At 38.9% G+C, this 15,329-nt stretch overlaps 1 protein-coding gene across 1 annotated transcript in view; it reads left to right on the top strand.

The window, feature by feature from the left end:
• LOC134534127 (nuclear pore complex protein Nup107) overlaps positions 1–15,329 on the top strand; it is a 34,538-nt gene that overhangs the window by 4,430 nt on the left and 14,779 nt on the right. The window contains exons 3-10 of the mRNA XM_063372223.1: positions 186–347; positions 3,207–3,421; positions 3,658–3,828; positions 5,132–5,251; positions 5,568–5,672; positions 7,114–7,310; positions 9,837–10,076; positions 13,648–13,933. Of these exons, the coding sequence (XP_063228293.1) occupies positions 186–347; positions 3,207–3,421; positions 3,658–3,828; positions 5,132–5,251; positions 5,568–5,672; positions 7,114–7,310; positions 9,837–10,076; positions 13,648–13,933 (1,496 nt within the window). The remainder of the gene's footprint in view (positions 1–185; positions 348–3,206; positions 3,422–3,657; positions 3,829–5,131; positions 5,252–5,567; positions 5,673–7,113; positions 7,311–9,836; positions 10,077–13,647; positions 13,934–15,329) is intronic.

Raw genomic sequence — 15,329 nt, 5'->3', positions numbered from 1 at the left:
TTTTTGCACTGACCATTTTTTTTGTTGTGTATTTTAACCTCTCGTGCTATTCCGTATCTGAATTAGTAACCGAAGTAAGCGTTCCTTCTTTACTCTTAGCAATCAAGGACGTAGTTAATGGTCAGAATTCTTTACAGGATTTTGTTTTTATTTTATTTATTTTTTTTTTTTTCCAATTTTTACAGGTGGACTTTTGCAGCGTTCCCGAATCACATTAGATGCAGCATCAAGGAACAGATTCGATACCTCGCTCACTTTGCAGCCAAATGAGTTGGATTTTTTTCGGCGAAAAAATCTAGATTCTGTTGACTTAACGTCTTTCAGTCTTGCCGTTCCTTGGAGGACTGGTAAGTTGAGTTCAAGGGGAAGACATGGTTTACACTATTGACCATTATAACTATTTTACATACTATTTGCAACACTTTGTAAGTTTGGAAATGTTACTAGCTTGCCACAGTAGACAGGGTTTCAATGAAGGTGCTTAAACGAAAGCTCTGATGGTGACAATAGCAAATTAACTTAAAGTAAATCATTTGCTTAACACTGCATGTGCAACTCAGCTGTGAAATCAGAAGTTATAAAACAGATGCTAATTCAGTGACCATTATTTTTTAGCCCGGCATGATTTATTTATTTATTTATTTATTTTTTTTTTATGTGGGGTTTTAGTAAAGGATCTATCAAAGTGTGACCAACTTAGTTGGTGGTGGTATGCAGTCACGTGATTAAATTACTTTTTTTTTTGTTTTAGTCTTGATTAGAAAATTAGAATGCCAAGCTTCAAAATGGTAAAAGTTACTGCAGGTAATTTGATAATGAAATGTAGGAGAAATTTTTAACCATTTAAAATAGTTGTTTTGTATAGATATGAAATTGTAAGACAGGTGAGATGTTAACATGTAGTTTTTATGTTGGAATACTAGTTCACACATTTCTACAGCCAAAGAGTAATGACGGGAAAAGATTATATGGTGAATTGCAATAAAACCAAAATAATACCAAAAACCATGTTAATACACCACACAACTCCAAAATACAAGTAACATGGAATTGGGCAGCATTTAATAAAAACATAATTCAAATTACAAAAAAAAAGTAATCTTTTATAGTACCTATTTCAAATTCAAGAAATACATATCATTATTCTGAACAGAAATTGTACCAAAGTACATAGATCAAAAAATTAATTAAATTTGTTTTATTGTGCATCTCTTATTTAATCGCTTTTAAACCACAAATGCTCACCAATTTATTTTTATTGTTCTGAATGTAGCTTTTTTTAGACCAATTTTTTACACATTATTTTATCTCCAAAATGCCTCGTACAAGTACACTATTTTAATGGAGAAAGTATTACAAAACAGCATTTATTGAAATAAAAACAATAACACAGAAAGCCTCTATTTGAAAATCAAAATTGGACTAAAAATAAAACTGTAAAATATTGTCTCTATCAATTACTCAATTCACCATATATCACCAAAATGCAAGTTAATGCACCTTAAAGCACCGAAATGCAACAAAAAAAAATTAAACAACTTATTTAATCGAATTTCAACTCGGATTACAAAAACTTATTCTTATTAAAGTCAGTGTGTTAAAATTATTTAGCTTGGCATTTGTACCAAAATGTATGTACTAAATAAATTGGACAATAATTTACATTTTTTTTGATATTGCAATTGTTATTAGTAACTAATTTTTACAGTACGAAATTGGAACATTTTACAAACGCACATATACTTGCTGATTTATTTTTATTGTTTTTGTAGTTAGACATGCTTTATACAAATTATCATATTGTAAAAGTGCATCATGTATCAGTCAAAATTACACTGTTTTGGTGAAGTAGGTATAATTGAACAAGCTAGTGTTGTGTTTCTTGAAAATTGTGCTGTCTTTATGAATAAACATTGTTCATGAAAAAAAAAATGAGAACAATAACACTGAAATCTCTTGTTTTAAAAACAAAACTGGCTCAAAAATAAATCCATAAAATCTTGTCTCTAGTAATGACATGTTTCATTCAATAGCAAATGGAGCATATTTTGCTGGAACGATGCCTTACACTACTCCATGGGTACAGATATTTGCGTATCTTGCAGTTTTACTTCCTTCTATTTTGCACAGAACAGCTTCAGATAACAGGATATTCAAGATTGTGGTCTACCACAAATCATTAGGTTGCTCTCATTGTGTTCACAAGTTGAATCTGGCAAATGGAATCACGAATCAGCTATGTCCTGGTTCTGCCCTCATTCACACAGTGATTTCATAACGAGATACAATCTTTACTTTATTGGAATGTGCTCAGTTGATCCCAGTTCACATAGCCTGGAGAAAAAAATCAGTGCAGTGAAGTGGGTTTAAATGAAAACTTTGGTTTGTTTTTATAATTAAGTACACTATAACTTTGTGAGATTACATGTGTTTTATTGACATGGTGGGACATGTTACGTTCTGTAACATTAATTTCATGTTCTAGTAATACTATTCAGTTATTTTATGATATTTTACCATTGTAAGAAAAGTTGTTATTAATTTCACTTTTTTTATATAAAATAAATAGACACAATATGTCAGGTAAATGTAATATTTACTTAATTTATAATGAAACCATTTAAGATACATATTTTTTAAAGTGGTAATGCATGCTACTCTTTAATTTTTATTTGAGATAATATTAGTGGATTTTATAACTTATTTAAGTGGATTTTAGGATATAATAAATAAAATATTCCTAACCTCATTTTAATTTTGAAGTCACCAGGATGAAACATTATAAAACACATGCCTTCTTCATTTTATTTGAGATTTTATTATATTATACACACATTTATTTTGGTCAAAGTAATGCTTAGAATAATTAAATATTTTTACCTTAATACAGATACCTATATTATGTTAAGATTTTTAAATACATCTCAATAACATTTTGGAACATTCTGGAACATTCTGGTCAGTCTGCCAATTCGGCACTCGATTCGCAGCTGCACTGACTTTCCATAAGAAGTCCATTGGTGTGATGTCCTCTTTTTTGAGACCAACATCTTCGAACCCAGCCCATGTAGTTCCAAACAGAAACCATCTTCATGGATAGAGGATGGAGAGTTACCATACCATATAACGATATAAGCCACATGGGCTGCAGGGGTGGGTTGCATTTTTTTTTTACTTTTACTAACATAATTTAAAAATGTTTTCAGTTTGCGACAGGCTGTTCACGGACTTCCTTGAAGCAATGAACTATGAAAGCATGGGCCACTGCCTGACCGAGTGCGTCCCTCGCTTCCTCAAGAGCTGCGAAGAGACGCTGAGCGAGCTGAAGCGAGACACAGCAAAGATGTCGGCAGAAGCTTCCGTCCTGAACTTGTCTCATGTGCCGGAAAATGTTTCAGTTGAAGATACCATTATTGCAAAGGTAGCTAGTTGTGTGTCGTCTTGTGGAGAATGGTATATCCAGAGTGGTGATATATATCATGCCGTGGTCGTATTTTGCCAAAGCGTTACCATAAAGCTGCGTACAAACTATGCTGGCGTTTTGTGTTAACACGTGGTATAGGATAAATACATCAATACTTATATATGGTAGTGCTCACTTTGTTCTAACTTGTATTATTGGGGTTTGACTGTACTGGCGTATTATTTTTCTTTCAGCTGTGGCTGCAAGGTGAATATAACATATGGTGCCTGCTGTACTCCCTTTATCGTGATCGATTGGAAACGGAAGAAGAGAAAATGTCTCCATTGCCGTTAGCCAGCGAGGCTTACGTCAGCGAGAAGATGATTGTGGAAAATTTATATAGAACTGACAGCTACGTGCGAGAGGTAAGAGCTAGTGTGTAATCTTGTTGTAATTGATGTTTGCAGCTTATTTTGAGCCAAATTGAAACAGCCTATCCTGTAGAAATGTTTGTAAAATACAAAGCACATCTATGATCAGCCACATGCAGAGATCTCCCTTTTTTTTAGGCTCCCTAAAATGGAAATGTTAGCCTTAACTACCCTGCAAGAACCAACCTTCAACCTCCCTTTTGAAGGTGTCCAAAATTTTAAGTAAACGAAGCTACCATGAATAGGCCGCCAGGCTTCCTAAATCAAGATGGTGGATGTGTTTTCGAAAAACCAAGCTTTTTAATAAAGCTTCTACGTTAATTTATAGAAGAATAGTACTTGTACTGCTTGTAAATAATGATAATTTATCATAATGAACGTGTAGGAAGAGTTCCATCGCATATTTTAACATTATAATATCCTAGTGTTAGACCACTACAGCATATATTTATTATTGCCCAGACATTTGTTTACATTTGACGTGTTGTTGAATTTATAATTTAATAAACAGTTAAATAGTTTAATGAGTGTAAATGCTATATGATGCTACTAAATAATTGTAGCTTTCAGGGAGAGTTCTGGGTGTAATACATTGAAAAAATTTGCATTTCCCAACTGCATGCATTCTTTTTAGGAATGGGCCAGTCTATTTCTCATGTTCTCAAGTACCAACAATTCCTTAGTATACAAAGGATTCAATATTCAAGGAAAAATATTTGAAGGAAAATATAAGAGGATTTAAAGGAAATAAAAAAATTCAACCCTGATAACCTCTGAAGTTTACCAAATCAATTTTTCCTTCATACCTATCCTATTACCATTCCCCAAGATATTGTACTATGTATTAAAGATACTGTATTGATTCTGGAATATTAAGTTTTGAAACAAACATATAAAGGGTAGAATGTTTCAACACCAATTAGTGTAAATTAATTAATGTTTGACACTTGACACATAGATTCAGATTCGAGGGGTTTACTCTACGTTCTCTCAGGAAATCTATTTCAAAATTCATATTCAAGAGAATTGGGATCTGATCCCTCACCAATTCTTTGTGTTGCATAACAGATATTTTATTTCTACCTCAATATGTCTGTTACTTGGCCAGTACGACCAGTATAGCCAACATTTCTCTTCACTACCTTGCATCGAAAAAATTAATTCCTCCATCTCGTAGAATTGCCTATGTCTTACCTTATGCGTAAAAATTAAAGTACAAAATCAGGAATAAATTTGGTATCTTCTACGTTACCTGGTAATGGGAAAATTATTAAAGCAAGTTCATTTTTCCCCCCAGTGCCAGATTGTGATCGACTGGCTGGAGAAAACAGCGTTGGAACAGAATATCTCCTCGGTTCGCATGCGGCACTTCACCGACAAGACTATTGCTTGGGAGAACACTTTGCATCAGCTGCAGGTTTGTGGGGTTTGTGCTGTTATTTAGGTGTGAGTGTGGCCGTAGCTTTTTTTTTTAGAAAAAAAAAACTTTCTATTGTTTAGTGTTATTGTATTAGCTTGGTTACGCACATTCTTGTAGCCATTGGTCTTCGTGATTTTCTGATAAAAGGCCAGCTGGCCCACTTGGTTGCTTAAAAGTTGTTTAAAGTGTCCCTGTAGCTCTCTGTGGAGCAAAGAGTTCTGTTGTTCAAAGTCTTAGATCTATGTACGTGCACTCTTTTTCGCTCTCGCTTCCTTGTGCTTTCCGCTATGGCCGTGTTTTTAACGTTTTGCAGAGGAGGATGGAAAATATCCCGTACAGCAGTTCGAGCGTCCTAGTCACCAAGCTCGATCCTGATGCCCCGAGGAGAGAATCCCGAAACCTCCACGATTTGGACAAGGTACAGTTGGCAATCTGAGACCATGAATACACAGTCTAAGGAATGCATTTAGGGTTTGAATTGTTTCAGAATAGCTATAGCACAAGAGAAAAAATATTTATGCAGTAGACTCCCAATTATCCGGGGCTATAACTGGCAAGAGGTCCACGAATAACTGAAAAACATGGTTGAAGCAATGTCATAGAAAACACAGGTATTCGTTTTTCAAAGTGTTAGTATTCAAAATCGAACACTGTTTCTGTCTCGCTGTGCGGGATCTCAAAAGTCTGTAAAAATAAAATAAAATTTTTGGGATCAAAGAAGACAATTTTGAATTTACGTCGCCAGAAGTAGCAAAAAAACTCTACAAAAATAACCCTAAAACATTACGAAAATTCTGTGAAAATTTGGTCCCTGCCAAAAAAATAATCTTTGATTTCAATATATTCTGATTAACAGAAACAGTTGTAGTACATATCACTAAAACATAGCTGTATTTTACGTCTAGCTGGTCAGTGATTTTTAATTTTTGTTGAATGTCATGTCCACTCGTTTGCATTTATCTAAATATAACAATAGAAAATAATACTACAGCGTTGCGTTAGCTGCCTTGAAACTACGCTGGCCAGTTATCGCTCGCATGAGTCACGAAACAGCTGCGCCGCGCCGGCTCCAACCTGAGCGCGGTTCACGAGGGCACGCAGAACGCAAGTGCGAATGGCTTAAAGGGGTGCGTTTAAATTAGCTCTTAGCAGTTTCGAAATTCGTGGTGCATCCTAACACTTACCAACTATGTATGCACTTTTTTTGGCAGCATTTTTCGTCTCGAATCACAGTATTTCATTTATAATTTTAATCTTATCATTGTAGTGTTGATGTCTGGTTGTGCTGTCCTAGTTTGTCCTTTGTCATGTGTTATTGTGTGTTCAGTACATGGTGTTCATGTGTGTTGTGCACGTGTTTTCTTCAACTGTAGCTAGGCATGTTATAATTTAATAAGTAAACAAAACTGTATAAACATAAATATCAGACTGTTTAACGACTCTTCAGCATGCAACATGTAATTGCCTACCAGAGAAGCATTCGTTTTCTAAATTCAAATCGCACACTAGCAGAGATCACACTTGCGCTTTATTGATGGTCACATAGCGAACGCAGGGCGTATTGAAAATTGAAGCCGTTTGAACTCGAACGTCATGTTGGTCGGAATGAGTGGTTTTTCGTGGAATTAGTTACGTCTTCTTCACCTTTACGAGGTTGAAAGCAAAATTTGTGGTTTCAATTAGAATGTTCGTCTTTTAATTTTAAACCACTCGTCAAGTGTCATAGCGTAACTTTGACTTATTGATGTTTCAGAGTAATGTAATTTTGGCGCTACAATTTTCAAATTCGGAACGTTGGCTGTGCCGGTCGGCCGGGAGTGGTTGTGTGTGAGAGCCGGGTCTCCCGGGTCTCGGCGCAGGAGGACGAGGACCGGCTGATGCGCGACGTGTTCCTGGAGGTGCGCTGCGGGCGGCTGGACCAGGCCCAGGACCTGCTGGCCCACTGCGGCCAGCACCTCAAGGCCGTCGCCCTCGAGGGCTGGAAGCCCTACCACGACCCCAACTACGCTTCCCCCGCCCCTGGCGGCAAGCTGCCCGTGGCGGGGGTCTTCAACAGGTGGGCCCGCCGTCCGCTCCCCGAGACCACTTCCATCGCTCCCCTTCCCGACCTGTGACACGGTTCACAACTCAGGGCGACACATACACCCTGTGTGTCGTAGAGAAAACCTGAACAAGGGACGAGAAAAAGACTGATAATACCCAAACACACAGGTGGGCCCGCCGTCCGCTCCGTACAGGCGAACCAGGCGACCGCCCGGGGCGCCAAGTAGCTGGGGGCGGCGCAGCACGACACACAACAGCTCATATAATATGTTTATAACGATTACTGAAACTAGACGAAAATGGATTTTTGTAACAGCTTGGAATGTTTATATTGATACAAGTAATTGTTTTAAAGTCCACGGTGACCTTGTTTATGATTTGTAATAAGTTAAAAAAAAGTAAAAAAAAAACACCACAAGCCTGCGTACATTTTTGATTGTTGACAAAATACTTAGGCTTACGTGATGTATGTGTTTGGAGTGTCCGGGGGGGGGGGGGGGGGGGGGGCAATTAAGGTTTGTTCGCCTAGGGCGCCAATTTACCTTGCACCGGTCCTGCCCGTGACCACCGCCGCTAGCCGTTCTTCCATTATTCCATCCCGACCTGTGACACAGTTCACGCTTCAGGGCGACACATACACCCTCGCTATTTCATGCTGTGTGTCATAGAGAAAACCGGAACAAGGGACGAGAAAAAGACTAATAATACCCAAACACACACACCAAAAAACCTAGCCAAAATCACCCAGTGTCAGATGTCTTGTTCATCTGTGTTGCCAGAATATTTGTTTAATTTCATCCCGGGGTTCGGCGTGTTTTGCTGTATCGCCTTTGTGCTTTCCATGTTATTTGTTTTTGCATCATCATTGGGTTCCTCCGTTGGAACACTTTAATAAACATTACAAAGCGAATATGTAAGGCAATTGCTGTATGTATGAAAACATATTCAAGAGGGTGGGTTTAAAAAGAATTTACAGTTCGCAGTTTTAATCTGTAATTAAATATGATATAGGTCTTGAAAAAAAAAGTTTATATTTTATACTATTTGAAAATAATTTTTGTTTTTATTTTAACTTATATTAACTTTTATGGCTTATATTTTTTGGCTTGTTTTAACTAAAGTGTAGGAACACAGTAGCTGCTTAGAATGTTCCTCTCTTTTTCTGTCCAGTTTATGTGTGCTTGGTAAAAGAGGCAAAGTTTTTTCCCTTTCTTAGTGTGACCATTTTTTTGGGTCAGGTGTTGTTCATTGTGTAATATCCACCGGAAAAATGTTGTCGTAGGTTCTTAGGCTTTAGGAGTCTTTGCTTTGACTATGCCACTAGATGTTTTCCACGAGATCATTCGCAACAAACCTAATCACATGCCGTGTTTCTACCCTCTGATCTGAAAACTGTCAACTTGAACACCTTAGCAGTGTTTTGATTTTTACAGACATGTATTTATTCTTATCAGTATGCTGTAAATACTTTATCTGATGATGTGGGTGTTAGTAATGGTTCCAAATTACTGTGTTAAATCCAATTTAATTGGCCAGAACTAGCACGAAAACCTTCGCATAAATAACCCTAAAACCTTACGAAAATCCTGTGGGAATTTGGTCCCCGACGAGAAAATCTTATATGATCCCAAAATTTTTATTTTTACAGATTTTCAAGATCCCGCACAGCTGTATTTGTAAACGAGTGTTAGTATTCAAAATCAAATGCAAATAATAAACTAACCGTTTTAATATTTGAAAATGTTAATATTCGCACAGCCCTAGTAATTACCAAAGTGAAGAGAAAGGAGTACGTGTTCAGAAGGCAGTAAGTGCAAAGCTTACCTATTTCTTATAGTAGTTTCAGACAAAAATGCCAAGTACAATTTTACCTTGTTGACAGCAAAATACTTGTGCCTGTTTCTTTTATTTATCAAATTTTCTAGTAACCTCTGTTATAAGAGTGGTTGCTAACGTGAAATAATCTCCAGGCAGTTAGGGTCCTTCCGTGATCTCGTAATCTCGCCGACCAACAAAGAAACGGAAGATCTGGATGGGGGCAGTACCCTCTAATGGGCGCCCCGCAAGTGGGAACGATCTTTAATCTCGGCATTCCACGGTGTGTCATGTGTAATCCAGCAAATAATTGAGTTGCTTGCGTTGTTGTGCTGTCTTGCATTTTTAGTTCGCTCAGAGTTTATCCATTGCTGTCAGTTCTCATTTTGATACAGTGTTTCCGGTTTTTGTAACAACTTAACATTTGATCTTCCCATTTAAAAAAAAAAAAATACTCCATTGACATTCGATAATCCTGCAAAATCGCTAATCTGGCATGCTCGCAGCCCCAGGTGTGCCGGATTAAAAAGGTTTTTAACCGTACTGCTTTGTTTCTATAGAAATATTGTCTGTTTCGGCCGAGAAGGAAAAAAATTGTGAGAGACTTAGAGTGTTCAGGGAATCCTGTTAACCGGTGTGGGTCGAACGAGACAGAGGTGGGGGAGATTGTGATTACAGTACAAGGTCGTGAGGCGTGAGGGGTGGGTGGGGTGTGTCCTTGCAGGGACGTGTGGAAGCTGTGCGCGCTGCGGCTGGCCCAGGACAAGAAGGTGGGGGCCCACGAGCGGGCGACCTTCGCGGCGTTCTGCGGCCACCTGCCGGCCCTGGCGGAGGTGTGCCGCTCCTGGGAGGACCTGCTGTGGGCGTCCCTGCGCGTGCAGGTCGACATCCGGGTGGAGGAGGAGATCCGCCAGGTGTCCGCCCGCGACTACGTAGCGCTCCCCGAGGAGTACTGGCAGAACAAGTTACGAGCTAACTGTGCATGTGCATGTGTATGTGTGTGTGTGTGCACGTGCGTACGCAGGCATGATGAGGTTAAAATTTTCATTCAAATAAAAATTAAAAAGATTTTTTTGTGACACTAAACAATTTTCATTTACTTTTAAAAGTACTTATAAATAAACAAATAATTCTCACTACAGTAGAGCACCCCTCAACCGGAATCATCGGGGGGAGGTCTATTCCGGTTAAGGGGAGTTGCGGTAGGGCCGGCCTCCCGGCCAGTTGAATGACCTTCATTCAAGCAAGCTGGCAGGCACGTGTTTCTTATCACTGTGGGTGGGTGCGTGCGTGAGGAAAGAGGAAGAAACAGAAGGATCAGGGGAGGTATTAGGACTACAGCTGCAGTGTTGTGTTACTTCTGTGTTGACGTGCTAGTGATTCACACTTCCGGGAGAGTGTATAGTCACTGCCACGCACAATTTAAATTTCTTATACACAAGAATAACATTTCATGCATCTCGTCGACACAATGCGCGGGAAAGACTGGCTATAATTAGCTCTCTGACAGACGTGTAATTAGTAGTGGTGCACCGATGCGGATACCGATGAATCGTAATCGGCGATTATGGGTACTTACCGATTAATCGTAATCGCCGATTATCTTAACGATTACTTTGCCGATTATTTACGTCCCGGCGTAATTAAGTAGGTTTTTACCGTGTAATATTTTGTTACACATTTTAGGATGAAATACGGTAATATTTGTATATTTTACAAAATTCATCTAACTCCGTCATATCATAAATAAAGATATTTCGTTAAGTTTATAAATCTCATTGCCTCGAACAATAAAAAAGAAATTTTTCCTACACGTTTATTTACGTTTCGTCTTTTGTTTAGTGGCCTTGTACATTACCTATAGCCAGAGACGTAAAATAGATGGCACGCAATCAAAATACCACAAACAGTTGCAGTGGATTCTATGACAATCAATCTTTTCGAGTCGTAGTAGCGGTTTAAAATCGTGGTCCCGATACCTTCTAGTTTTTATCACTGCGTTTTACAAACTCGTTATGGGCGTCTTTGGTAACATTATCCGTTTGTTATTTGTATGACGTGAAAAGTGAAAAAGTATTTATAATTTTATATATTCAGTCAACATAAATAAAATCACATGTGCTAGAATTGGTTTTTAGTCATTTTTAAATAATTATAGTGAGATGGCGAGTAGGGAGAAAAAAAGTGAAGTGTGGAAACATTTTTCTATAAACTCAAGTGAACAAAATAAAGCAGCATGTTTACATGTTAAACGGTAATTTCTTGATGCAACCTTAGGTGATAGTCAGTAATAATGCTAGTTTTCCGCAACAAAAACTTACCCATTGTAAATTACAATTATTAGACTGTAGTTCCAGTTGTTTACAATAACAAATATAAATAGAAGTTAATTTAATTTACACTTTGCAATGACTTAATAGTGTATTTTATATATTTTTATACTGTTATTATAACTGTATTCTCGATTTTACCTAATCTTGTTATTAAATTCACATGGGAATAAAAATTTTTGTGTGCATTATTACAATTAAAAAAATTTCTTCATTATAATCGGTAACTGAATCGGTATCTGCCGATTATTGCTCTCATAATCGGTAATCGAATCGGTAATCGGTAAAGTCATATCGGTGCATCACTAGTAATTAGCTCTCTGACAGACGTGCGCGCGTGCCTAGAAGGCATGTGCAGTCAGGCAAGAGCAGAAACGCATCGTTCCAGTGCGGAAATGTTTTGTAATTTTTATTTTTTTGGAAAATTAGTTTCAGGTATCGGGAGTTCTGTTTGTGGGAATTACTATTGAGGGGTGCTCTACTGTATTACAAAATTTACAACCAGATGCCACTAGAAAATTGTTTTCAAATGCTGAATTGTGCAAATGCATGCCAAAGTTTTGTTAACTTTGAAAATTTTTGCACAATTATCTATGTTTAGCATTATTTTGTCAGTAGTTTTTCGATTGCATTATAAATAATTTATTATTAGGTTGGTATTGTTTCAAACTGTTTTCTTGGATTTTTCTGACAATAAGTAAGTAGGTGCTAATTTTGGTCAGTTCTTACTACTGGTTATTGTTAGGGACAAGATTATATGTTCATAGCGATAAAACTGAAATAACTCTGCAAAACATATCAGTACACCATTTAACACAGAAATATAAGTTAATACACAATTAAGCACCCAAATTTAACTAAAAACATGAAATCAATCAGCTTTTGACAAAATTTAAATCTAATTACAAAAAATTTATTTTTTTATTATGGTAAAATCATTGAATTTAATTTATTTAGCAAGAATTTTGTACTAAAACGTATGACCTAAAAGGTTTTATAAAAAACATATTGTTTGATCTTGCATGTCTTACGTTAGTAACACATTTTTACGTTAATGATGGCACATGTTTCAAATACACATGAGTTTTAAGATATATTTTTATTTCTCTGAGTAGTTCTGTTTTAGACATGCTTATCACTCATGATTTTGTTGTATAAGTGCATCAGGTGTCAAACAAACTCAGACTATTTTTGGTAAAATATGTATTAAGAAAAATTTTAGTTTATTATTTTTTTAATGTTACACTTTTTTTTTATTAATAAAGACGGTATGTAAAATTTAAAACCATAACACCAAATTCTCGTGTTTTATCAAAAAAGAAATTGTTCTGGAGATAAAACCATATAATCTGTCTCCCTAGTTGTTGTTATTTCCCCCGTGTGTGCCACAGGACAGGCCTGGAGGAGTTGTTTGCGTGTGTGCCACAGGACGGGCCTGGAGGAGTTGTTTGCGTGTGTGCCACAGGACGGGCCTGGAGGAGTTGTTTGCGTGTGTGCCACAGGACGGGCCTGGAGGAGTTGTTCGCGTGTGTGCCACAGGACGGGCCTGGAGGAGTTGTTCGCGTGTGTGCCACAGGACGGGCCTGGAGGAGTTGTTCGCGTGTGTGCCACAGGACGGGCCTGGAGGAGTTGTTCGCGTGTGTGCCACAGGACGGGCCTGGAGGAGTTGTTTGCGTGTGTGCCACAGGACGGGCCTGGAGGAGTTGTTCGCGTGTGTGCCACAGGACGGGCCTGGAGGAGTTGTTCGCGTGTGTGCCACAGGACGGGCCTGGAGGAGTTGTTTGCGTGTGTGCCACAGGACGGGCCTGGAGGAGTTGTTTGCGTGTGTGCCACAGGACGGGCCTGGAGGAGTTGTTTGCGTGTGTGCCACAGGACGGGCCTGGAGGAGTTGTTCACGTGTGTGCCACAGGACGGGCCTGGAGGAGTTGTTTGCGTGTGTGCCACAGGACGGGCCTGGAGGAGTTGTTTGCGTGTGTGCCACAGGACGGGCCTGGAGGAGTTGTTCGCGTGTGTGTCACAGGACAGGCCTGGAGGAGTTGTTTGCGTGTGTGCCACAGGACGGGCCTGGAGGAGTTGTTCGCGTAGGTGCCACAGGACGGGCCTGGAGGAGTTGTTTGCGTGTGTGCCACAGGACGGGCCTGGAGGAGTTGTTTGCGTGTGTGCCACAGGACGGACCTGGAGGAGTAGCTTGCGTGTGTGCCACAGGACGGGCCTGGAGGAGTTGTTCGCGGAGCTGGAGGCCAGCAAGGAGAGGGCGGTGGCGGAGGAGGCGAGGGACCCGGTGCACACCATGCAGAAGCTCCTCATCCTGGACGACATCCCCCAGCTGCTGGACCACCTGGAGCGGTGGGTGGACGAGGACGCCCCACTCCTGGAGTCGTGCTGCGGCCCGCACTTCCTGCGCTGCGCGGCGCACGTGGTCCTCTTCCTGCGCTCCGTGCGCCGCTGCGACGACAAGCACGGCAACAGGGTGCTCGAGGCGTACGTCAGGGTGAGCTTGTGTGCCGTGGTGCTGTCACCTGCCGTTTTGTTTGTATAATTTTATTAGTAGAGTCCCGATTTTATGGTGTTATTTTTTGATCAATTTCGTTTTAAAAATATGAGACTTCGGTGTTATCGGTTTTCTTTTTAGTTAAAGTTAAAAACCATCGTTTATTAACAAAACTAAATAAAACCAGCATTTTATAACTTACAAAAAACAGCAATATACAACAATACTCAATACAAAAACAGCAACTCAAAAAGATGTATTTTAAAATGTGTGAAAACTGTATGGCTAGACGCTAGACGCAGACCTGCCGTTTTTACGGATTTTATCCGTTTTCACGGATATTTGAAGCATCAAACGGACTAACGGATAAACGGCGACATTCACGGATATTTACGACGCTTCGCCAATATTTTCATATTTGAATATCGTTCGTGTAAATATTTACATTCAACTACCTACTTGAAGTTGTCAAACCATGCAAGCATTCAACAGTAAAGCAAACACTCACATTACGTGTAGCACCATGGAACTTCCAATCGTTTAACCACAAACCAAAAACAGTTACTTCCACATAGCATTTCATGAAGTACAATAGTTCGGGGGAAATGTTTTTTGTTTGTTGAGTTAAACGCTAAGAAGTGTCATGGCGTCAGTAAACATTGGTAATTTTTGCCATTACAATGTTTTAGGTGCGGCATTTGTTTACAAACTTCTTACGTGATTTAAGTAGTAGTTTTGGTCTTAGCTGATTGTGATGGAGAAAAAACGAAAGGCTTCGCCGGACAGGTCATTTTAGAAACAGCGTTATCGTAAGGAATGGGAGCAAGAATTGAAATGGTTGAGGCGTGGTAAAACGGAATTTTCCACCTTTTGTTCGACTTGCAACTCTGAACTGAACGTGACAAAGGGCGGCTTGAAGACGCAAGTTCATGCGAAAAACCAACGAGCTGCTGATCAGAGTTGTTCTTTGACGAGTTTTGTAACCAACCAAACAAAATAATTGATGCGGAACTGTTATAAGCGAACTTCGTTTGTGAAAACAATTTATCTGTGAAACTCAGTGATAATTTCACGAAACTTGTCCCGCAAATGTTTCCAGATAGTGAAATCGCAAGAAACTTTCATTGTTCTCGCACTTAAACTAGCCAGATAATTATTCAATCTTTGGGTACATCAGCTGCAGATTATGTTACCTATGCAATGAAAACACAATTTTTCACACTGATTGATGAATCAACATGGCTTTGAGTGTTGCTGCAACTGGAGAAAATCTGCTGTGGAAAGGGTTTTTTCAGCAATCTCAAGATGGTTAAAACTGTTCTCAGATTGTCAATGGAATCACCAATGTTAAATGCGCTGTTGCATTGCAGAATGAGAACATCTGCAGGTCTGGCTT

This window comes from Bacillus rossius, chromosome 7 (assembly GCF_032445375.1).
Source record: "Bacillus rossius redtenbacheri isolate Brsri chromosome 7, Brsri_v3, whole genome shotgun sequence".
NCBI classification, from domain to species: Eukaryota; Metazoa; Arthropoda; class Insecta; order Phasmatodea; family Bacillidae; genus Bacillus; species Bacillus rossius.
The sequence above is the reverse complement of the archived record's forward strand: the minus strand, read 5'-3'. Positions and strand labels throughout refer to the sequence as shown.